This window comes from Calliphora vicina, chromosome X (assembly GCF_958450345.1).
Source record: "Calliphora vicina chromosome X, idCalVici1.1, whole genome shotgun sequence".
In the NCBI taxonomy this organism is placed as follows: Eukaryota; Metazoa; Arthropoda; class Insecta; order Diptera; family Calliphoridae; genus Calliphora; species Calliphora vicina.
In genome coordinates, this window is record NC_088785.1 from 5912323 (window position 1) to 5938278 (window position 25956).

Here is a 25956-nt window from a genome sequence, read left to right on the forward strand (position 1 = left end):
AACATTTAGTTGGGTAATGGTGGCTTAATTACAAACTTTTAATTGATTTCTATTATTATATCACTTTATAAAAGCTAACAAACCTGAACAAAATGAGGCACGTCGGGAGTTTACTGGTTTCTGTTGAATTTGCTGATGTTGTTGTCGTTGTTGGGTAATCCAATTTATAGATGAATTTCCAGCAGTTTCTCCTAACTTAACATTGCGCAGTTTTCTATTTTCCATTTCTGCATAGAGTTCCTTAGTAGTTTTCACTTTTTTACCCGCAACACTTAAAGAAGACATTAGCATTTGGGACGACAAACTCGTGTCTTTTGCAATAACAGCATCTACCCCTTTAGACCCCTTCTTGCGACCTCGTTTCTTTGGTTGTTTTACCGTTTGTTGTGATGAAAAATCCATGCTCGTCAAATCAATTGATTGTTGTTGCGTTGCTGTAATCGTTGAGGTAGCAACATTATCAAATAAGTTATCAGTCGATGAGTTTCCCTTGATGGACATATTTGATATTGACTTTTCATTATCATGCTTAACCAGAACATCTTCGATATCATGTTTGCTATTACTGGCTTCTGGTTTAATAGCATCGCCAACGACATTAAATCGTGCGGTTCGACTATTAGACGAACTGTCATTTGAATTTGTTGTTGTCCCCACACCGCCCCCAAATAGTGAAAATTTATTTTGATTAGGAGAGTTACTACTCAATATATTTACATTCATGCTATCGCTGTTGTAATTTAAAACGTTGCAGCCTCCCGATGTTGAACTAATATTTTGCTTAAATTTCCCGGCAAAAGTTAAATCGGATTTAGACATTTTTGCTGATGAAGAGGAGGCTAATTCAATTTGGCCGGACTGAAATACATTTTTGGATATTGCGTCTGCAGAAGGAAATACTGAACTCATTGAACTATTCGATAACGATAAAATTTCTGAAACAAATAAAAAAAATTACATTATTTGTTTTATATATGTTAGATTTGTTTACAGTCAATACAAGGTTGAGCTAATCGCTAATATTTAAAAACAAATAAGAATGATACATCCGACTGTTCTGAATCCTTACATACCAATCACCTTAGTATACTTTAAAAGAAAAATATATTGATGAAAAAAGTCAATCGCGTTGTAGAATCCTTTCATTTTATATAATTATTGTCTATGTACGAACTTTGTATTCAAGATATATCCAAAAGTATTTGAAATAATCGACACACAGTGATGCTAGTTTTTTTAATTTTAAATACTCATTAAAGTTAACACCTGATAACCTCAGATGCCAACAATTCAGGTCTTTATGTAAACATTTTCAATATGCCTCTTTTTATTATCTGACTGAAATTTTGTAATAAATTTTGAAAATTCAATCCATTTTTATTTACAAAACGGATTTTTATGAAATAAACGGTTTCCGTTAAAATGATTTCATAGCTTTAATTTCAATGCAGATATGTTTTTTAAAAATGTGTTAAATTTTACATAAATTTAAGGTTTGATGGAATAGAACCTTAGGGAATTCCTAATATTTCGTAAAAAGCCCAGTACCACTTTCTTTACACACCCATTTCGTTTTGCTCTTTTCTGCTCGTTTTGAGCTTGATCCATTTTTCTGGCTCAAGTATGATGTTTATACTCTATACCATTACTGAAACTGGCTGAAATCGGTCCATTATTTCACCTAGCCCTCATAAAAATGTTCTCCCCAAATTGGGCTTTATCCGTCATCAATATTTAATTAATATAGGTATCTAAAAAATTCCTTTCCAAATAAGTTTTATGTATACGAAAGTCATGTCTCCTAAATTTATGACGATCGGTTCATAATTAGTCGTAGCTCCCATATAATACCCGCTTCCGAAAATCACTATAACGAGCATAAATCTCTTAAAAATGTTGGTAGCTACACAAATTTCAACACAAAATTACATGACATAATTTCATGGCCATCGGTCCATAATTAGTCATAGCTCCCATATAACGCCTTCTTCCGACTTTTGGAAAAACACAAGATCATGACAGTATAGGTTCGACTCTACTACCAAAGGGTAGTAAAACCCTATACTCACTTTGTCCATTTTGGTGACCGATTTTTTTTTAAGGGCCCCAAAAGTTTCTGAAAATCAGTGGGGCCTCTAAAAAAGGTATCATCAGTTTTTGGCTAACAGCTAATTCAGACATTATTATACGGCTTAACTTTATATGGCAATATAAATTTGTTTGGCCATACCTGCGAATAGGTTAACGGTATTCTCCGAAAGACAAAAACTCATACACAAGTAAATACGGTTATATTTTAAATAAAAATTAGCTTTTATTTTAATTTTTCTCGAAATATGTTAATTTTTTTTCCTAAATTTCTTGTTCAGTATCCTGAGACACGTTAATGGTCTGGCGAATTTTTAATAACTTTAACATTTTTTAACCAAATTTTGTCATTTATATCTCATTACAACGATAATTACGTACACATTTCGATTGTTTTGCATTCAATTGCAAAAGTATTTATTTAGTAGCAAAATTTTTACAAAAAACTGAAAATTTTTTTTAATGTAATATTCATTAATATAAATAAATCTACATATTTCTAGAAAACAATGCAGAAAGTTAACGAGTTTCACCTATTTATTTCATATAAATAGTAAAATTTTGCATATATCTGAACTTTGACCTCGATGCGAGTCCTGAAATCGTTGTCCGATTCAGCACTTAACTTTTAGGTTAAGTGAAATCGGCTGTCACTCTAATATATACTTTATAGGCTCGGAAAATACGCAATGACAAACTTATGTATATATACCCTTATCACGAAGGTGAAGGGTATAATAAGGGTAAAAAGTCAACTATCATTTCATTTCATTCTTCTAGACTTCACCAGAGGTCGCTAAAATCAGCCAAATTTAAGTAAAAACAATGAATAAAAAAATTAATTGAAAACAATAAAAAATACAATTTTGTTCACATTTATTTAAAGGATTTATTTTTTTATTTTATTATAAGTTATGTTAAATTTTAAAATTAGGATAACTTATTATTTACAAATCAATGGCAAATAAGGTCTTCAGCTAGATTAACTGTATATATGGGCATTTCCACCGAGATCAGAAAATTAAAAGTGTTTGAAAACAATTTGTTTTATCATATTTTCATAGGGAAACAATCAAATTTAAATAATATAAAGAAATTTTCCATTTATTCATAACCCATTTCGAGATATCCGAATGCTAATTCGAACAAGGGCAACTTTTCTGATTTGAATATTTATAATTCGCGTTTTGTTTTGATACCAATTCTTAAAGAGAGACATTATGCATTGAATTTTGATATCTAAAATCTTCCTGAGGGTACAAACAGTCAAAAAAGAATGCATAAGAAATTATGCTATTGCAAATAACTGTAAGTTTTTGCTTTGCTTTGCATTACAACATATTTCGATGTCCCGTGCGACATTGAAAAACAGCATTTGGTATCAGTGAGTCGAAAGTAGAGATTCGAAACAGAGATTTTTTATACAATTAAAATAAAAGTAACTTTACTGAAAAGTAAGAACATTTATGATTTTGGTACTCATATAAAGTTGGTCCCGTGCGACATCGTAAGTGTGAAATTTAAAAATTATTTTTTCTTTCATAAATGAAATAAATTATGTAAATATGCACAACAACACATAAATATGGTAAAATTTAAAAGCATTCTTTGTTATATAATTTAGACAAAAAATGGAGAGAAGTGAACAGCATTCCAGGTGCAGCCCTGTTGGACTACTTTGGTTGAAATGGGAAAGAAGGAAAAGCATATAGAACTGCGTATTCTGAGAAAAAAAAACCGTTTGATATTCCTGAAACTACTTTCATTTCAATTTATTATTTTTATTGTATTTACTGATAACAATACTTTAACCCTGATACATTTTTTGCATGATAAACGTCAAATGGTTGTCAAGATAAAAAATAATTTTTTAGTGTTATTGCTCGTTATGACAAAATTGTTAGTGTTTTTGCTCAGACAACAATGTTTTGAAAACAAACGTTATTTATTGTTATGATAAATATATGTCAAGTATAGACAGGGGCTTATTCGTACTAAATATTTTTCTTACATTTTTAGTTTGTTGATATTATATTGAAATAAATACATTGAATACTAATTTAAAAACTAAGATTTTTTATAAACAGAAACTAAATAAATATGATGATGGAAAAAAATGTCCCGTGCGACTGTGATTAAAATTAATTTTAAAAAAAGTATATCTAATTTTTGCGTATAATCAAAACCATTTTTAAGCGACATCGATGCACAACATTCTAAAATTAGTCACATTTAAATATTGCCTCTGGTTTCGCTGAAATTGGTTTTCGAATGGTTGGCCGCGAAATTGATTTCTGTATTTGTCCCGTGCGAATGCCTCAGTTTTTTACAATTATCTTGAAAATGAAAACTTGCCCAAAATCAAACTTAGCACCAATTATAGGGGTAATTTGAGAGCTATAAACTAAAAATTCGATTTATTTTGACTTTTTTCACTTCAAATGTGTACAACGCACAGTGTGGTAAATTTAAAAATAGCGGCCAAAACTCTATAACTTTAGACACGGGCGGAATTTTTTAATGGGTTTTTTTTTTGTTTGATATGTGACTTTTTTACCCATATTTCGGTATATTATTTTGGATATTAGGTTGTGGCAGAATGTAGTTATGATGTCTATAATATTGATAGTTATGTTCTTAAGAATTATTAGTCATAATTTAAATAAGAACTATTTTTTTTGCAGTTTGTATATGAAATTTATAACAAAAATTTAAGTATTTATTGTATTGTATAACATAAAAGCCTTTCTGAGTCCATCTTTTTGCCGAATATTTAAAAAAAATTAAATAAAATGTTGGATTTCTTTAGAAAAGTTTTTTATTAGAAATATTTTATTTTTCAATAAAATTTAATAAATAATGATAATTGTAGTAAAGAGTTATAATAATAACAAGTAATAGTTTTAAATCCCGACCATATAATACCCTAAACTAAGAAAATGAGCAAAATCATTTTTCTTAAAAATTTCAATAATTTATTTTCGTGAATGATTTTCGGAAGAGGACCTTATATGGGAGCTATGACTAATTATGGAACGATCGCCATGATATTAGGTCATGTGATTTATGTCTATATGAAAGTTATTTGTGTTGAATTTTTTGTGTATACCAATATTTTTAAGAGATATATGCTTATTAAAGTGATTTTCGGAAGAGGGCTTTATATGGGAGCTATGACTAATTATGGATCGATCACGATGAAATTATGTCTACATGAAAGTTATTTGTGTTGAATTTTGTGTAGCTGCCAACATTTTTATTTATTTATTTTTATTTATTTTATTTCATTTATTTAGAATCAAGCCCTTAGGGCCAAATATGATTCATATTCCACTCAGAAAAAATTAATTACATAAAAGAGATTTATGCTCGTAAAGTGATTTAAGGAAGCGGGCCTTATATGGGAGCAATGACTAATTATGGACTGATCACCATGAAATTAGGTCATGTGAATTATGTCTATGTTGAAGTTATTTGTGTTGATTTTTATGTTTATACCATAATTGTTAAGAGATTTGTGCTCGGAAGCTATGACTGGAAGCTATGACTAACTAAAAAACTAATTTGGAAAGGAATTTTGTGTATTCCTTTCCAAATTATTTTATTAATTTGACATTTATATCGGATACACTCCAATTTCGGGAGGACATTTGTATGGGGGCTGGGTGAAATAATGGACCGATTTCAGCAAGCTTCAATGGGATTCGTCCTTGAGCTGAAAAAATTTTATTTTACTTTCAAATGGTACTAGGCTTTTTACGAAATATTAGGAATTCCCTAAGGTTCTATTCCATCAAACCTTATATTTATGTTAAATTTAACACATTTTTAAAAATAACACGGAAGCGATTTCCAAAGTGGTGGAAATATACTATATCTGCATTGAAATTAAAGCTATGAAACCATTTTAACGAAAACCGTTTACTTCATAAAAATCCCTTTTGTAAATAAAAAGTTATAAGCGATTGAATTTTCAAAATTTATTACAAAATCCTACTTTTCAGTCAGATAATAAAAAGGTGCATATTGAATCACCCCCTGTTTATATGGAAAATCTTATAAGGAAAAAACCAGGACAACCTCGATTTTTGACCTATATTTGGATTACTAAGTAATTAATATATTATTACAAATATGATTCAGTTCCCTTGCCTCCCATAATTTGGCCATATTTGACAAAATCCGTCATAGAACTCTAAAATGTTATATAATGTATTAAAATATAAATGAAAATAGGAATGATTATGTTTTTTTATGCTGTATGTCTGATAAACAAAACTGCATATACATTTTTTTAAACAAAACTAAATTTGACGAACATACTTAAAAAGTTTTAAAAAAAGCATTCGTTCCTATTATTTTTTCCAACACTGTATGTATATTAGCGAAGAATTATTGTATTACTGTAAGAGAAAAATCTGTCGCACATGGTATATAAAATCATAAAAATATTGTTTATATTTATATATTTATTCACAGTAATATAAAAAAGTCTTCCTAGGGCAATTAACATATATTACAAGATTTATTCCTGAATAAAGATATCTAAAATTAAAAAAAAAACAACAAATTATTTCAATTCATACTCAATACTTCTAGTTAATGGCTCCCCAGCTAAAATAAGAAAAAGAAAAAAAATAATGACCATAGTTATAAAATCCCAAAGGTAAACTAAATTAAACAGTTTATGAAGATTACAACAAACTAAAGCATTGGTAGGCAAAAAGAGGCATTTAATTTGTGTGCTCTTTTGGGTAAAAAATAAAATATCCACAACAACATCAAGAAACTGAATGAATTGTGTGTATTTTTACGCTCTATTACGCTCTTTTGTTCACATTCATCGTAACCTGAACAATATGAACGCCTACCAAGGAACTAAAGAGTAACTAAACACCTACTTGAACGCGAAAAGGTAAACTCAGACCCAAGTCGAGTTGGTCGTACTGTTTTAATAATCTTGTAGAACATAAACAAAATACGGTTAGAAATAAAGTTCATGAATGAACAACCCAAAAAGCTCTTGACATACTCCGAGATATGCATACGACGAGGAACATTGTATACATAACGAACAATCATATTAGTGATACGATTAAGTTTAGCTAAATTATATGATAGAGTACCAGATATAACTTCCAGTCCATACATCACATGAGTCATTAAAAGTGCATGTGCAATAGCATACTTAATACGACAATATGAAGCCTCGTATTATACCAATAACTTTGTAGCTCAATTGATCAATATGATAATCAAAACATAAGCGCCTGTCAATATAAATTCCTAAACACTTTATTCTGTCAGAAAAACCAATACTCGTATTGCCAACAACAATTCTTCAAAGGAAGATCAATAGTGCTAAATAAAATTGCTTTAGTTTTAGAATTGTTGACAGCCAAATAGTTATCAACAGACCATTGTAGGAATCGATCAATGGAATAATCAATATTGCATTGGAGCACATCACCATTATCAGAGCCACAACGAAATAAAAGCATGATGTCATCAGTAAACAAAAAAGATTTGCAAACAGACGTATCCACAACATTAGGAAGATCATTAATGTATAGTATAAAAAGAAGAGGTCCTAATATTATCTTTTTTAAAAAAAAAAAAAAAACAAACACAAACTGCGAAGCTTTTTGCTTGTCTGCAGATACATCCAGAGTCTCTGTCGGGAATCGAACCCGCAATCCTCAGATTGATAGCACAGCACACTATCATCTAGTCTATCGGGATACCCTTATTGCCACTAGTGGCATTCACCAATTACATATAATTGGAAATAGGTTATTGTATTTAAAAAGTAATAATTAGTGGTTGTTTTTAACATTTCTTATAACATTTACAGTGGGGAGCTCAAATGACTACATGTTTCTATTTTGTGCACTTCTTATGGAATAAAAATAAAACTAATAAAGTAAATCCAAAAATTTTTTCTGTCATTTATTTTATGTTTAATATGTAACAAAATGAATTACAATTCAAAACAAAAAACATCCAGTTCTAAATAAAAAAAACAGACAAAACTAAAATAACTCGCATGTACTCAATTTTGCACCCCACAATAACTTTAGGGAAGAATTGAATTTTTTAAAAAAAAATTTCAAAATCCTTTATTACGTAAATAAAATTTTACACGCATTGGCATATTTTCTATAAATTTTTCATTAACTTTTTTTGGAATACTCTCTCTCTCGTGCTCAATCCGCTGTTAAAGCTCGTACAAATTGGTAGGAGTTAATCGGTATTGTTTCAACCGCCAATTCACGATTCAATAAAAATTCTCAATAGGATTGAACTCAGGACATTGAGCTGATAACTGCATTAATACGAAATTTTTCTAGGAACACAATTCTTTACGATTGAAAAATTACTTCATTTTTCTTTTTATACCCTTCACCATGAGTGGCAAGGGTATACATAAGTTTGTCATTCCGTTTGTAATTTTCACATTTTTCATTTGCGACCCCATAAAGTATATATATTCTGGATCGTTATAGATAGCCGAATCGATATAGCCATGTCCGTCTATGTGTTGAAATCAACTTTGCGATGCCCCCAAATAATATACATACATGATTCATATATCAATATCTCCGGAATTCTCCCGGCTCGGTTGCTATTTAAAATCGAGAAAATCGGTCCACAAATGGCTGAGATGTAAGGAAACAACAAAATAGACCATGTATTTTTTTAAGTGCCCTGGAGACGATCAAATAAACCCGTCAATCAGTGCATATGTGTGAGTGTCGTATGCTTGAAGCTTTAAAGGAGACGTACAAATAAATACGTCAATCACCATTTGTATTTGAACGCACTTTTCTATTATTACCAAAAATCTCGAAGTGACGAGGTTTTTTTTGTTAATCAGAGACGTAAAATACATAATATGAATATTTTTTTTCATCCGTGCAGGCAAACGCAAAGAAAATGAAATTTGATTGTCAATCACAACAGGAGACGATCAAATAATCAGCCGTCAAATTAAAAAATCAAAACTTTTTGATTTTCATCAATCATTGCCGACAACGTGTACGCGTAGCCGAAAAAGAACGACTACAACTATGTGATTGATGTGTTTATTTGATCGTCTCCAGGGCACTTTAGTGTTTCATGAAATCATGTACATATGTATGTATATAATAACAAGAAAACACAAGGTTAGTGTGTTTAAATATAAAAAACAAGTAAGAGTGCTATATTCGGCTATGCCGAATCTTATATACCCTTCACCTTTGTTATGGATGCATTATTATTTTTTATAATTAGTATATATTTATGTACATTGCCCACTTTCAGCGTACAGCATCCTAAATTTATCAAGAACACAAAAAACAACAACAACGCCAAACGAAACAAAACACCAAAAGAAAAAACAAAATACGCAAGCCAATGAAACCAACACACATCCAAACATACGTTTAATTGTATAAAAAACAACAACGCCAAAAGAAACAAAACACAAAAGAAAAACAAAATACGCAAAGCATATGCTTCCATCCAAACCAGTCATGTTCACGCCATACAACAATTGTTTGAAAAATTTACACACATTTGTTATGCTCTTTTAAAAACTTTTGTTCATTCATCGCTGAGAATGCGAAGAAACCACATGTGACGGACTATCGCAATTTTTTTGCAGAAATTTATTAAGCATTGTTGTTGGTTGTTTTTGTTTGAAGCATAGCAAACACAAGCGTTTCAATTACAATTGAACACAATAAAACAAAGTCAAAAATAAATACAAAATTTAAGAGAATTTCGGACTTACAATGTATATTTTTTCATTTCCTTAAAATTTAAATTACATTCATTTAATAAATTGGTTTTATTTGACAAAAATTTTAAATCTAAACTTTCTTCATTTTGTTATTATTTTAAGTGTTTGACATTATGTTTGCTGGGTAGCTCTCTCACCAATACATCTTCATTTTTATTTTTGAACATCACTGATCCAAACATACGATTTGTTTCCTTTTTCTCAAAAAAACCAACACACAACCAAACAAACGTTTAGTTGTATAAAAAACAACAACAACGCCAAAAGAAACAAAACACAAAAAAAAAACAAAATACGCAAAGCATGCAAATCCAAAAACATACGTTTTGTTGCTTTTTTCTCAAAAAAACCAACACACAACCAAACAAACGTTTAGTTGTATAATAAACAACAACAACGCCAAAAGAAACAAAACACAAAAAAAACAAAATACACAAAACTTGCACATCCAAACATACGTTTTGTTGTTTTTTTTGTCAAAGCATGCAATACATTGTGTTTTTTGATGAAATTTTCAGAGGTTGTCTCGGATTTTTGCTCATATCTCCGTTATTTATGGACGGATTTTGCTGATTTTAAATAGCAAAATTCTCGAAAGTATGTCTGACAGAATTGTTGAAGATTTGGATCCCGGAGATATCTGAGGCCTTCAGAAAATTGATTTCAACAGACAGACAGACAGACGGACATGGCTTAATCGACTCCGCTATCTATAAGGATCCAGAATATATATACTTTATAGGGTCGGAAATGAAAAATGTAGAAATTACAAACGGAATGACAAACTTATATATACCCTTCTCACGAAGCTGAAGGGTATAAAAAAAAATCTGATTTTTTTTTTTTGTTAAATTTAAAAAAAAATCAGAATTTTTTTGTTTTTTTCCAATTTTTTTTTTAAATTTTTAAAAATAAATATTTTTTTAAATTTATAACTGAAAAAAATTTTATTAGTGAAAAAAATGGGTTAAAAAATATTTTTATTTCAATCAAGTCAGTCAATTCATTGTGCGTCAAATAATGGTTTTCTGCTTTTCGCTTATTTTGACATTTTGTAAATTATTTGAATACAAAACAAGTAACAGAGCTATATTCGGCTGTGCCGAATCTTATATGTATACTAGGGTATTCAATTAATCGGGTTTCTGGTTTAATCGGTTAATCGAGCAAATAATTAATCGGAGTTTAGATTTATTCGGTTAATAATCGGCTAATTTAAAGTTATTCGATTAACCGAATAATATCTATTTTATTTTCAAATTGAAAATACAACCACGAATTTTGTGTACAAAAACATAAAAAAAAAACAAACAAAACATAACAATTCAACCAAAAAATAATAGCAAATGTGGTATTTGAGATCCTTTTTGTATACACATGTGAGTTTTATAGGATTTTAGTGAGATTTTCTGAAATAATCTTTTTAAAAAAGAATATAATTTAAATGTTTTCCTTTTAAACGTTTTTTTCTTTAGATTTAATAAAACTTGACTTGGAAAAACTATCTCGCTGATTGTAGATGTTGGAGAAATAGAAAGCATGATAAAGAATATTCAATATAAAAGTTCTTTTTTTAGTTTTTTCTAAGCATATAAAATCGTTCGTTATACCATTGGAGTCCTTTTTGGATTGTTTTAGATTTTGAATACTTTTAATAGTTTCGTTAATTTCTGATAAAAGACTAATTTCAAAAAAAGTTTCGTCTATACATGTAAATACAAACAAAGTTTGAAATACATGTAAATTAAATATGTCAGTTGGATGTTCGAAAAAATATGTATGTATGTAATTTTAATTTGAAATTTGTATTTGAATTGAAACGGAAAAATAAACTCAAAAATGTGTTAAAGTGCAAAAAAAAAAAAATTTCGGTTAATCGACACAAATTAATCGGTTTATTTGTTATTTGAAAATCGGCAATTTTAAATTATTCGAACAGTTAACCGTCCAAAATTAATCGGTTAACCGATTAACGGTTAATCGATTGAATACCCTAATGTATACCCTTCACCAAAGTATACCTTACCGAAGGTTTGTGTATTGAAAACGAAAACAACAACAAACAAATGCATTTATAAATATTTACTCATGCAAAACACTTCATATACCAACAACATGAAGAAAGTCATAAAACCGGACAATCATATGTATTTACACCACCCAGCGGGAAAATATGATAGGACTTCAGTTTGTAGGCCTTATAAAAGGCATACTTACACATTCTAAAATATCCGATACTCATTCCACTCTGCCTGCTCTTAGAAGGTGTTCAAGAAGGCCTATGAATCCCCTTCTAATAACAAGTGGTTAAATAACAATTAACAGAGCTATATTCGGCTGTGCCTAATCTTATATACCCTTCACCAATGTTGAAAAAAAATAACTATTATTTAGTTGGTTTTCATAATCTGAGAAGTGGAATAGTTGGAAGTGTCCCTTATTTTTTTGTTTTGTGTGATTTAAAAAATAATCATGGCTATTCCTGTTCTCACTTTCACCATTCACCCTATTTTTGAAAGCATAATTACAACAATACAATATAAAATAAAATTTCGAAAATTATATAATTAAGGTTAAACAAATTACGTGTAAATATTATTGTTGTAATTGTGCTTTCAATAATAAGGTGAATGGTGAAAGTGAGAACAGGAATAACCCTGAATATATTGCCAACCTATGCAGATCTTATGAAATTTTATGAGTGGACCATACTTAGCATTAAATATGAGAGGGAAACTAAAAAAGAGCCAACATATAAAGAAATAGAAGCCATCGTTATTGGAAAACTGATATAAATATGGGAGAAATCGTCCATAGTTTCAGTATCTGTTAGACGAACGAAGGTTATGATACGAACATATCATTTAAAATGCAAAAATCTTTTAAAGTCTCACCCGAAAATTCTTAAAGAAAAGTTGGAATAGATCCTTTGTGAAAGCAAGACTTTGTTTGATATTTCGGCATGTAAGTGCAAAGATTTTCTGAAATGTACTTGCATTACACAAATGACTATAAGTAGCCAGATACTTATATTGAGCAGTGCATCTGAACATGAATATGATCAGTCAGATTGTGAAGAAACAGATCAGTTACAATTACTACCATTAAAATCTTTTTCTTGCATACGGGTGTATTACTAAATTTTTTAATTGTATATTCGTTTATTAGAAAAAAGATTTGTATGTTGCATATGAATGAACTGCCATTCAGATACCTGTTTCAACATATTGATGGTGGAACATCAAGACCACAAACATTTTTAGGAGAAATTGGCAAAGAACTTGAAAACTTTAAAAAAGGCCACTAGTGAAGCTTCAACCAATTCCCACGAACTTACCAGAGTTATGCGTAGAAGATATAAGTGCAGACCTTAATCTATATATTTCAGTTAATAACAAATCTAACAACTCTTGCAATATATTTTGTAAAGGTTTACGCTCCTGTGTGGTTTTCTATAAAAACTGTTCTCAGCTGTAAAGACGGACCTCGACACCTTTTTGAACTAATCAAACTTAGCAGATATTTACCAACAACTTTAAAGGTTTGTCGGCCCAGTGATTCAAAGAAACAGTTATTTAGCACATCCTGAAAACTTATTAATTGTAATGTTAACATATCCCCAACAACATATTCGTGTATTAGCTGTCCATCGAATTTTGAAAAGTAGATTCACATCGTCAAATAAATTACGGCTATTTCGGATACCAACGATAAATTTTAATGCTACGTCATACTATGACCTTTTGAAATGGGATGAAAATATTACTGAATCACCTATATTAAAATCCGAAGATGAAAAAAATCTTCTTCTGTTTATTGAAGAAGGAAACAACGGAGGAATTGAGCTATTTCAGCCCCTGCCATACTCAAGCGGTAAAGAGAGCAGTCGAAGCAGAGTAAAGCAACATCAACTTTGTGAAACAAAACAACAAGAGAAAGATTCATATAGAATCAAGAAAATCAATACAAAAATTTGATAGCAAAAATAATTTTGTCGCTATATGAATACTTCATTATTATTTTGATTATCCCTTCTTTGACTTCTGTAAACATTTTTGTAGTACTTTTTGTCTCTAAATATTTAATATGTTATATGTAATTACAATTGATTTCTATTTTTACAAATAAATACAGCCTTTTTTAATTACATTTTTTAAAAATTCAACATGAAACCGGAGGCAGAAAATAATTTCCGATTGCAACCAAACTTGGTGACATGAAAATATTTAAAATTTGGCACATTTTTGTCACCGTGCCCATAACAAAACTTTAAAAAAATGTTCTTCATACACGGGTGACCCACTAGGGTGGCCCTTAATAAACGAAAGTTGGATTTTGGCCATTCTCACCCCCCAGTTTGGTGAACATTAGTAAAAAAATCATCCTGAAAAAATTTTATGTAAATCGGTTGGGGTTAAGACGTGCCGCAAGCCCTCTGAAGTTTTGAGATGCATTTACAAGGGGAAAAAATTCATTTTTTTCAGTTTTTGTAAAAATTTTGACATTAAAAAATTACTTTTGTAATTCAATTTAAAAGAATCGAAATGTGTACGTAATTGTCGTTCTAATGAGACATAAAAAACAGAAATCGGTTAAAAAATTTTAAAGTTATTAAAAATTCGCCAGGCCATTAACGTGTCTCAGGCCACTAGAACAAGAAATGTTGGAACAAAATTAACATATTTTGAGAAATATTAAAATAAAAGCTCATTTTTACTTAAAATATGTCCATATTTACTTGTATATGAGTTTTTGTCTTCGTAGGATACCGTTAACCTATTCTTAGGTATGAACAAAAAAAATTAATTTTTTTAACGGCAGTTTCAAAACTCCATTTTCAAATTTTTAAAAATTTTGTTAAACAAATTTCAGAATTTTTTGATCATCTCATTGGGATTTATTAAGAGCTAGTTTCTTACTTGTCAGTTAAACTCAGCTTAACACGCTGTTATATTAATCCTGAAACATATTTTGCCGGAATTTAACCAATGATTGTGTTTCTCACTAGTGGATTAATTTTGTTAGCATTGCCATACTTTTCAGTCAAATCACATGTTTATTCTTCAAATTTGTTCATATAAATATGGCAACACTTTAAATTTTATAAGAAAAAGCAACCGCGTACATAACTTTTTTTGTAAATTTTAACTTTCTAAAAGAAAAAGTGACATAAAAGTATATAAAATGTATATTAAAAATTAAATTGATGTTAATAAAGCAAATAAAAACAAAGAGCTGCTGTGCTGAATTGTTTATTTTATTTTCCATCTGTTTGTGCTTTGGCATTTTATACTTAGGTTTAACTCACCAATGATGCTCAGTTAAACCTAGATTATATAGCATATAAACAATAAGTGAGAAACACAATTTTTAGTTTAATTTAGGTTTAAGCGAAGAATGTAGATTATCTCTATCCCAGAAACTAGCTCTAAGAGTATAATAGGGAATTAAATCGTGAAAAAATTATGAAAATATCTCTTATAGTTTTTCCGTACCTGCGATTTAAATTTTGAAATTTTCGAGAAAAACCAATTATTTGGCAATTTTTAGGCCAATGAGCTCTATTTTCTTACTCTTATGAATTTTAAGCAAAACTTAATTAGAATATTATAGTCCAGATAATTCTAAATATACTCTGAAACTTTTACTAAAATCAAAAAACGTTAACCCTTAAATCGTGAAGGTCAAAGGTCAAATTTTTCAATATTTGGAATTTCTCTTGGAAAGATTTTGAAATGTTCGAAATGTTGTATATTTTTGGGCCGATTTTGATGAAATTTAACAAAAATATAACACAAAGCCTAGTATTTACAAAAGCAGCAGAAAAATTAAAATTAACCCTATATAGCACTTGGTGTTAAAATGACCCCAAACTTCTAAAACCATACAAAATTATGATTTTAAAAGTTTGGTGTCATTTTAACCCCAAGTGCCATTAAGCGTTAATTTCCATTCTTGTGCTGTTATTATAAACCCTAGAGTTTATGTTATATTTTTGTTAAATTTCATCAAAATCGGCCCAAAAATATACAACATTTCGATCATTTCGAAATCTTTCCAAGAGAAATTCCAAATATTGAAAAATTTTACCTTTGACCTTCACGATTTAAGGGTTAACGTCTTCCGATTTTAGTAGACCCCAACCGATTTACCTAAAATTTTTTCAGGATGATTTTTTTGCTAATGTTCACCAAACTGGAGGGTGAGAATGGCCAAAATCCAACTTTCGTTTATTAAGGGCCACCCTAGTGACCCACCCTAATATATACACACAAGTAAACTTTTGTTTTCTTTTTATTATTATGCTATTATATATGTATGTACATGATTTCATGAAACACTAACAAAATACATGGGTTTTTGGGTTTTTTGCTTATATATCGGCCATTTGTGGACCAATTTTCTCGAGCTGGAAGAATTCCGGAGATTTTGATGTATCAATCATGTTTGTATATTATTTAGGGGATTTGGAAAGTTGATTTCAACACACAGACGGACATGTCTATAACGACTCCGCTATCTATAACGATCCAAAATATATATACTTTATGGGGTCGCAAATGAAAAATGTAGAAATTACAAACGGAATGACAAACTTATATATACCCTTGCCATTCATGGTGAAAAAAATAAAATACTCTGCATCTCTTTGATTAACTCTCTTTACAAAATTTACAACAATAAATTGCTTGATGTGGCTTCTTATTTATTTTTGTTGTTTTTTTAAGTATGTAATCAGAAATTATCATGTTTCAAAAAATTATTTAATTTCAATCTAAGTCTTAAAAGGATTATTTAGAAAGTCACAATTTATGTTTAACCCAGATATGCCGACTGTACTACATGTAGTTCTTTTTTACAGGATACGCGTTTATCAAAATACCATTTTTTTTGTTCACATACTTAGTACTTACCAATACCTCATGGAAGATTGATCGCATTATATTTTGCTACTATTTTTGTGTTATTGAATTTTTAATTTGTGATATTTTCATAATGCCCATATTCAGTCATTATGGACATATCTCGTTTGTACGGAAAGTAAAATTTTGTACATTTACTATAATAATACTATATTTTTTTGGAATTTATATTTATGAAGAGTAGCTTGATTGTTATATGCAAGAATGTTTCATTATTGCGTTTTAGTTTTGTTGTTGTGATAACAATGTCCTATATATAGGACAACTTAAAAAAACACTTTTTTTCAATAAATTTTTACAAAACTATAATTGCACAGTTTTTTATTTCTCATTTGCTTCGACAATAAAAGTACTTTTAAAATTATGAAGCTCAAGCAATCGGCATATCCGGGTTAAAACGATAAAACTAGTATTTTTACACAATTTAAAACTTTTAACCGATTTCCCATTTGCGCTAAAGAACAAATAAACATCAAACCATACTAAGTTTATTTTTTAAGTGCCGGCCTAATGTATATTTCTCACTCACTGCCACTGATCAATAATAACTATGTATTTATAACTGATTTGTTTGTAATTGTTTGGCTGGTTATCGGTATAAACCGCATTATCGAGAACGAATTTTATGTATTCCCACAATAGCCGGTTCTACCGCACGGTGGTTTCAAATGTGTCCAAGGTAGAGATTAATTCAGGGAAATTGTTTTATTGATAAATAATCAATAATTATGCACATTTCTCTCAAACAAGTTACGTTTGAAATACAATACTTTTTTATTGATGAATAATTATGAAATGCTTTTGGGTTACAAAAGTTTGATTCACAACTTTGTCTGTAACTATGGAATAAAAAGCACAAAATTAATAAATCGAATTTTAAATAAAAATATATTTTACGTGCTATACAAAATCTCAATATTTTTGTATTTTAAATGACATTTTTTTATTATAAGTTTTTAACTTACTACTATAGAACTTATGTTCCATGAAACATGAAAAATAGCCCAATTTTAGACCTTTTTTAAAAAAATATTTGCCACTTTAAAAGAGAAGGACAATATTTAACTAACATTGACAACGGAATATGTAATCAAATTGGATGGTTGAAATTTCACATGATGATGTAAAATTTTATATAGTTTTAGCCAATGCCAGTAATTATTTCGACAACGATTTTAAATAATCTTTATCGAGGGTTTAACATTTTACAAAATTTTGATATGATAACAATAATTTTAGGAGATACATACGATTTTAGAGGTTTAGTCTACTTTTACAATGCAGAAATTGAAAGGCAGACATTTTTCTCATTCTCTTTTGAATTAACCTAAACCTGTGTAATACACACTCTACCTCTTGAACCTCTCGCCCAGAAACTTCATCTGTCTGCCTTTCAATTTCTACATTGTAAAAGGGGACTTAGGGATGTAAATGAGTTTCAACAACTGAATTATAATAGATTTTAATAAATATGGCTCGATTTATGCGTAACGCTTAATGGCGTGTGAATAGAATGGCATGTTTATTCGTTAAGATTTTTTATGAATATTTAAAAATTCAAAATTACTGCATAAACTAGCAAATTAAATATGTCGTATGTTTATCGTGAGACCATTGCGTTTTCTATGTTAAAAATTACAATAGTAAAGAATTGTACATCCCTGGTAACAGCAAGCTTCCCAATAATCATTTCGGCTGAAATTCCAGTCATACATTCAAATTTCAAGGCTTAAAATACAATTGTATTACATTTTATTTCAATAGCATTCTCCAGTAGAAAGAAAACATGAATGCAAGTAAAACATTACACTTTCAAACCAGTTGAATTAATGCCTTGAATTACAAGGCAATTCACATATAAATAATACTTTAATTCAAGCATTTCAATGTAGTTTAATTCAATCATTTAAATATTGTACAATTCAAGTAAAAAATAATCAGATTCAATTCAAAATTAACTTTAAGTTTTGATTTGATTTTTAAGAATATAATAGAAGAATTTATAACCGTACTTTTAAACGATGTATATATTGCAGATATCGGTTCAAAAATCATAGAAATATAACTATATATTTATTGTGGACCAAGGCTTTAAATTGTGAAATATTGAAAATAACTTCAGGAAGTTAATCACAAAATTTTAACTTTGTGGAGGACCTGCGTGGAACACTAAGGAACTTGCAAAGTTATCCAAAACATAAAAAAACTCATAAATTTTTGTTTAAATTTTATTAATATATTGATTAGATTTGTAACTTTTATAACATTTTCTATTACAAGTCTATTTTATGGTATTTAACGAAACAGTATTATAATGCGTTTGTGCAGATGTTTGTAACGCCCAAAAATATTGGTCTAACACCCACCTTAAAGTATACCGATCGACTTAGAATCACTTTCTGAGTCGATTAAACGATGTCCGTCCGTCTGGCTGGCTGGTCGGCTGGCTGGCTGTCCATGTAAACCTTGTGCGCAGAGTACAGGTCGCAATTTTTAAGATATTTCGATCAAATTTGGTACACATTATTTTTTCGGTCCAAGGATCAAGCCTATGCCTACAAATGTCCTTCCGAAATTGGACTTTATCGGTCATAAGTGTTTAATTTAAATATGTATCTAAACAAATTCCCCTCCAAATAAGTTTTATATATACAAAATTCATGTCACCAAATTTTGTTACGATCGGTCCATAATTAGTCATAGCTCCCATATAGACCCGCTTCCGAAAATCACTTTAACATGCATAAATCGATTAAAAATGTTGGTATACACATAAAATTCAACATTGATATAGACATAAATCACACGACCTAATTTCATGGTGATCGGTCCATAATTGGTCATAGCTCCCATATAAGGCCCACTTCCGAAAATCACCCAAAAATATAAATTATTAAAATTTTAAAAGAAAAATGGTTTTGCTCTTTTACTTAGTGTAGGGTATTATATGGTTTTATGGGCTTGACCGACCATACTTTCTTACTTGTTTTTGTTTGTGCAAAACCGTGTAAAGTGTCAAAAAAAATAAATGAAATAGTGTTTTTTAACACTTTTAAATATTTTATACACATAAAGCGGTGACAAATACTCACTTTTTTAAATATAAAATAATCTTTTTAATCTTATAACAAATTTAAAAATTTTTGTAAACAAGCTTTTGACATTTCACAAGGCAAAACACGAGTAGAGCAAAAAATAGTCAGCTGGCGTTACGCTGCCACCTGGTTAAATATGCCTTGGTTTTGACTAAGCAGTCGTAGTGTAAATATGTATGATTGTCCGGTTTTATGATTTTCTTCATGTTGTTGGTATATGAAGTGTTTTGCATGAGTAAATATTTATAAATACATTTGTTTGTTGTAGTTTTTTTTTCAATACACAAACCTTCATTAAGGTATACTTGTTGTAATTGAAATTAATGATCAATAGGTGAGATCAGTTTAATATAAATGTTTATTTAATATTTCCATTTCCCTAATTTCCATAATGGCCACAAATCCATTATGGAAATTATTGAAATCCCAAAATTATTTCAGATATCCCACTACCACAGTTCCATTAAGTGACCCTAGAAGTACCATTTCTATATAGTGTCATATCCGAGCCCTTTTCCTAATTTCCATAATGGCCAAAAATCCTTTCCAGATTTATTTTTTCAAAAAAGTCAAATTTATTGGAATCCCAAAATTATTTCACATATCCCACTACCACAGTTCCATTAAGTGACCCTAGGACTACCATTTCTATATAGTGTCAATCCGAGCCCTTTTCCTAATTTTCATAATGGCCAAAAATCCTCGCCAGATTTATTTTTTCAAATTTATTGGAATCCTGATATTACGATCCATCTATTATTTCAGATGGATAGTTTTTTTTAAAAATTTCTTCCATTTTTTTCTTATTCTGAAATTATTTCAGATATTGTAGATATAAATTTGTGTATTATAATTCAAGTATTATGACTGTTAAAAGGGGGGTCAGACGGCATGTATTGCTTGTGTTTTGTGCCATGTATTGGGACATTTTTCCACATGTAAACATATACATACCGTGTGATCCATATGAAACTTTGTGTATGTAAAATACATGTGTATTACTCGTGACATTTTTGGCAATTAGAGCATGTTCTATTTTCGTGTGTATAACAGTGTTGTATTTTGAAATACAACACTGTGTGAGTGCAAAATAAAAAAAAACAAAACAAGAAAGAGTAAAGAAAAATCATAACAAAATAAGTTTCATTGCATTAAATATATTTATTGTTATTTAAAAATGTTTTAAATAAATATATTGTTAAAAACAACAAACATAAACTAATAGAGGTTATGTCACATGCAATGACATATCTACGTTTGAACGTGGAAATTATGAATCGTATGTATAACGTGAATTTTGACATACACATGGAATTCCATATGTATCGAATACATGTCCCAATACACAAGCAATACATGCCGTCTGACCCCCCTATAAGTGATTAACAGTGCTCTGTTAACTGCAAAATTGGCTGAGCTAAAATATGTGGATTATGCCTGTGCTAAATAAATTTAAATTTATCTTCACACACATCTCGTTTATACCGCTGGTTCGGTCGATATTTTGGAAACAAAGTTTCGATGCTACTTTATTTTTAATAGATTATCCTCTGAATGGAACATAAATAACAAATTATTTTCCAATTTCAGTCCTAATTCTAAATAAATAAATAAAAGAAATACATACCAGATATATTAGAAATGGTTGGACACACAGAATGTGACTTTTCGTCTAGTAGTAAGTCATCAGATGCCCTTTTATGATGATAGGATGCAGTTGTTGTTGTATTTTGATCTTCACAATCTTGTAAAGGTTGATTTTGACGTAACACTACATTACGTTCTTTGCGTTTTTTCTCCTTCTTTGATTTTTTTGCCGACGACTTTGTTCGATAAAATGATAAGGATGCATTTGTAACATCTTTTGACACTAAAGAGTTCATACTAGAGTTGGTATCTTGTAAATCGATTACAACCGGATGAACATCAGTTGCTGAGGTAAAATTACTAACAGTATTGTTGGATGGTAGACATATCAAATCGGAATTCGAATTCGATGAGTGTTCAATAATGAAAGTTTCTACAGGTTTAACAGAGGATGTGACGGATTCCGGCTTATCCCGTGAAGTTTTTCGCGTTGAACCAAATGTATCACCTAGGCCAGTTAATAAGTTGGCAAAACTTGTGGGTTGTTGTTGCTGCTGAGAAATTTTATCGTAATTTTGGGTTTTCTCAAGTCTTTTTTTCTTACGAATATTTGTGTTGGTGCTTTTAGGCATCTGTGAACCTGTCGCAGGATTCGACATAGAAATTAAATATTCATTGGTATTGGACTTTTCTTGTAGGTTAACAGGCGAGGAAGGCTGTGAATGATAAGGCTGCTGTTGAATTTGACATTGTTTTGCATTACTGTGATATTGATTTTGTCGCTGAGTGTGTTGATGGCTAATTAGTTGAGGATTTGTTAAGTGAGATGTAGAAACTGCATTGTCAGCGGCTGGCATATTAAAAGGTGCGGTTGTTGTGGAAATTGAGGTACTAGCAGTAGCTCCAGTTACTGTAACGACACCAGGTGCTAATGCTCCTGCTGCTGACGATTCATTTGACTGTTGTATTCCTACCATTTCCCGCCACTTTTTAAGCAAAGATTTAGCACGTCGTGCTAAATTTTCACATTTTGTACGTCGTCTTAATTGATTAATATACTTGGCCAGTCTGGTGGCTTCCAGTTGTTCCTTTGTAATCGTTGTTCCCTCCAGTGCCGCAATGACCGACAAAACTGTATCCATACTAACGACCTACAATAACAAAATCGTAAAAATCCTAATAGTAAAAAAAACAAATTGAAAAAAAATCATTCTTACATCATAGTTCTGATCTAGTGCCTGAGATAATCGCAAAGTAAGATCAAGTATATGCTTATTGTTCATTTATAGTTCTTATACAGTTTTTCTATATATATTAATATACATATATATACAGATGATATATATGACTCTAATTCAAATAAATATACTATATACTGCCTCTGTTTGCGATTAAACTAATTTGCCAACTAGTTCACTTGTCTTCTTTCATAGGTAATGTGGTAACAATCATGTACGAATTTATATAGATCGTTTGGAATGTCAATTATATAGTAGGAACACTGTCGGCACGTAATATCAACTTCTGTATATTTGGATGATAACGTTACAGCTGTTAATATCACTAGAGAGAGCTCATCAATTGTATAGGGAAAAGCGTGTTTCAGGCACTAATGGCAATATATAGTAAAAATAATGACGTTGTAATGACGATTTTCCACATGTAACAATAATACACAATAAATTGAGTTATTATTGAGATGGGATTTCCGTGTAGGGTTTGTTGTTGAATGGCTATAAAAGCTGCAATAAAAAAATAATGTTTTTAAATTGGGTTTTGCCTAAATGTAACATATTCATTCATTCATTCACTAAGAGATTCAGCACATACGGAAATTTGTTGTTGGCCAAAATTTTCTAGCTTACCTTAACATACAATATGAACGAATATATCCAGGGACAAATTTGATTTCGTTTATAAAAAAATTCTCTTAACAATATTCTCATATAATTTCTCAATAGTTTATTAATTTCTTTTCAAATGTGTGTATTTATTACAACAAACAACTGATATTACAACATTAAAAAATGTTTGTCGCCTCACAATGACTAAGGTCTCTATTACAAAATTTTAGTTTTTGTGTGTAAGAATTTTGTTTTTGTGGGAAAACAAAAAGTTGTTTATAAAATTGCACTGAAAAAAAATAATATCACATTTTTGTTTTTTTTGTTATGCTCACAACTTAAATAAAACACAAATATTTGCTTATTTTTTCAAAACAAAATCCTAGACTAGTGAAACGTTGTGGTAGCCATAGTTAATGGCTATGCAAAAATGTTTTACCTCATTCTTTTAATTAATGCTGAAAAACACATGGGATAAAAATAGACAACACAACAATATGTACAGAAACAATATTGTAACTGTTCTATCTCTTTCATTTGCATTAAATATATGATATATTAAAGTGATGCCAAATCTACAAAATAAATTATATAGAACAACGTCTACACATAAATCCACAATTTCACAAGACATTGTTTTGTGCCCAAAAGAACAAAACGATGGTAGGATTTAAAACATAAAATGAGTTATGTTCATCGATGTTAAGCTGTGTTTACACATGCAAGTAAAGTTGCTAAAAGATTATTTTGTAAATGTTAGTGATAGGGTTCTATATCTGAAACAAGAAGTCGACTTTTCGAACATTCGACTTTTCCGTTTTTTTAAAAAGTCGACTTTTCGAACTTTCGATTGTTGGAAATTTATGAAAAGTCAACTCAAGGTGCATTTAATAAGGTGCCATCGGCAGCACAGCTGATTATAGAAATAGCACGCACAAATGTCAAACTACATATATAAAAAATATTCGTCCGTACGCCCGTATGTCAAACTCTATATATAAAAAATAAGTGAATTCGCCTGTATTTATTTCAATTCGCCACTGCTGTCACCTTGTTAAATACGCCTTGAGTCAACTTTTCGAACTTTCGACTTTTTAGTTAATCGTCAATTTTCGACTTTTGTTGCGTGTCAGTTTCATATAGGAAAATCCCCTATGGATCTACGCAACTGAGCTTCGTCCTACATACGCATACGCCACTGGTACCGCGTGGGGGGACGGGAGATTGCCTGTTGGGAAAAGGCTACACTCCTAATGCCTCGTATTTTTTTCCCCAAAATATTATTTTAACAAGTAAGAGTGCTATATTCTGCTATGGCGAATCTTATATACCCGTCACCTTTGTTGTGGATGCATTATTATTTTTATAATTTGTATATATGTATGTACATTGCCCACTTTCAGCGTACAGCATCAGCGTTGCCACTGAACAAATCTTATTCCTACCAAATTTTTGTCAAAAAACTACCAAAATCGTTTTAAACCTACCATTTTTTTAAAATCATATACATATGTATGTATGTCAAGAATAAAAAATAAGTTTTGATTTTATTAGACATACTTTCCGCCAGTTCTGCTGCTCTTATACCATTTACGTCATAAAAACGTGATATAAAATACAATTTTAAACTGTCCCATTGTTCTATAATTCTTGCAATAACACCTTCTAAAGATAACCATCTTGTTTGGCAAACACCTAATATTTTATGAGATTTTACAGAACAGTATTCCTGAAATTCTTTAAGCTCGTTAATTCTTTTGGGACTATGAGAGAAAAAAGAATATATTGTTACGAAATTGTACTTGAATTCATTGTTAAATAAAAGCTTTCAGTTGATTTGATTGTGAGTTGGCAACGCTGTATTCGAGTTCGAATAATCAGTTAAAGAACATTGTAGAAAGTACACCACAGATGGCGTATGATCTAGAATATTCGAACTTTGACAGTTAAAGAGCTTTCTAGATGGTAATGCAGTGTTATAAATAGTGGCAGAGGTTGCAGTCGTTAGTGAGTTGATCAGAGACGCTTTTCGAAGAAACATCATCTAAGTGCCTTAAAGTGTGTTGTGTTTGTTTCAAGTAAATTCGTGTACATTATAAATTGTGTCTGTAATTCTGAGAATTTATAAACGTGTATAAAAAACATTGTGTGGCTATTTAATTCTGTTGTTGTTGTACATTTTAAAGAAATAAAGAGTTGTTACAATTTTTAAACTACTAAACGGCTTTTATTTGCAATCAAAAGTATCCGGTTTATTTAAAGGAAATAAACCAGCGTTTTGAAAAGGTTAAAACGTAACAATATATTACCACAAAGAAGCTCAATATTTTTTGGCAACAAGTTACATGCATAACTGGAGCAGAGTTGGAGTGAGTGACATGTGCACTTAATGTAAAACAAGTCAGTTTCATTAGTAAGTAACGTCACCAGCCATAACGTTAGCACCGTCTGTTACCAATCCGATCAAGTTTTTTAAAGGAACGTTATGTGTAGGGTTTTTATCCCGGTATAAATTTCCCGGGAATTTTGCAAATTTTTCACTACCCGATTCACGGGATTTTTAGTCGGGAATCCCGGGAATTAAAAACTGACGAAAATACATTGAAAACAACTAAGAACTCCATTTTTTTCGC

The 25956-nt window shown here is 30.1% G+C and overlaps 1 protein-coding gene across 1 annotated transcript in view; it reads right to left on the reverse strand.

The window, feature by feature from the left end:
- Window positions 1–23735, reverse strand: part of MED26 (mediator complex subunit 26) — a 28035-nt gene extending 4300 nt beyond the window's left edge. The window contains exons 1-4 of the mRNA XM_065514672.1: window positions 23345–23735; window positions 22697–23221; window positions 21520–22630; window positions 84–935 (exon numbers count right to left, since the gene is read on the reverse strand). Coding sequence (XP_065370744.1) covers window positions 84–935; window positions 21520–22630; window positions 22697–22762 — 2029 coding nt within the window. The 5' untranslated portion in view covers window positions 22763–23221; window positions 23345–23735. The remainder of the gene's footprint in view (window positions 1–83; window positions 936–21519; window positions 22631–22696; window positions 23222–23344) is intronic.
- Between the last annotated feature and the right edge of the window lie 2221 nt (window positions 23736–25956).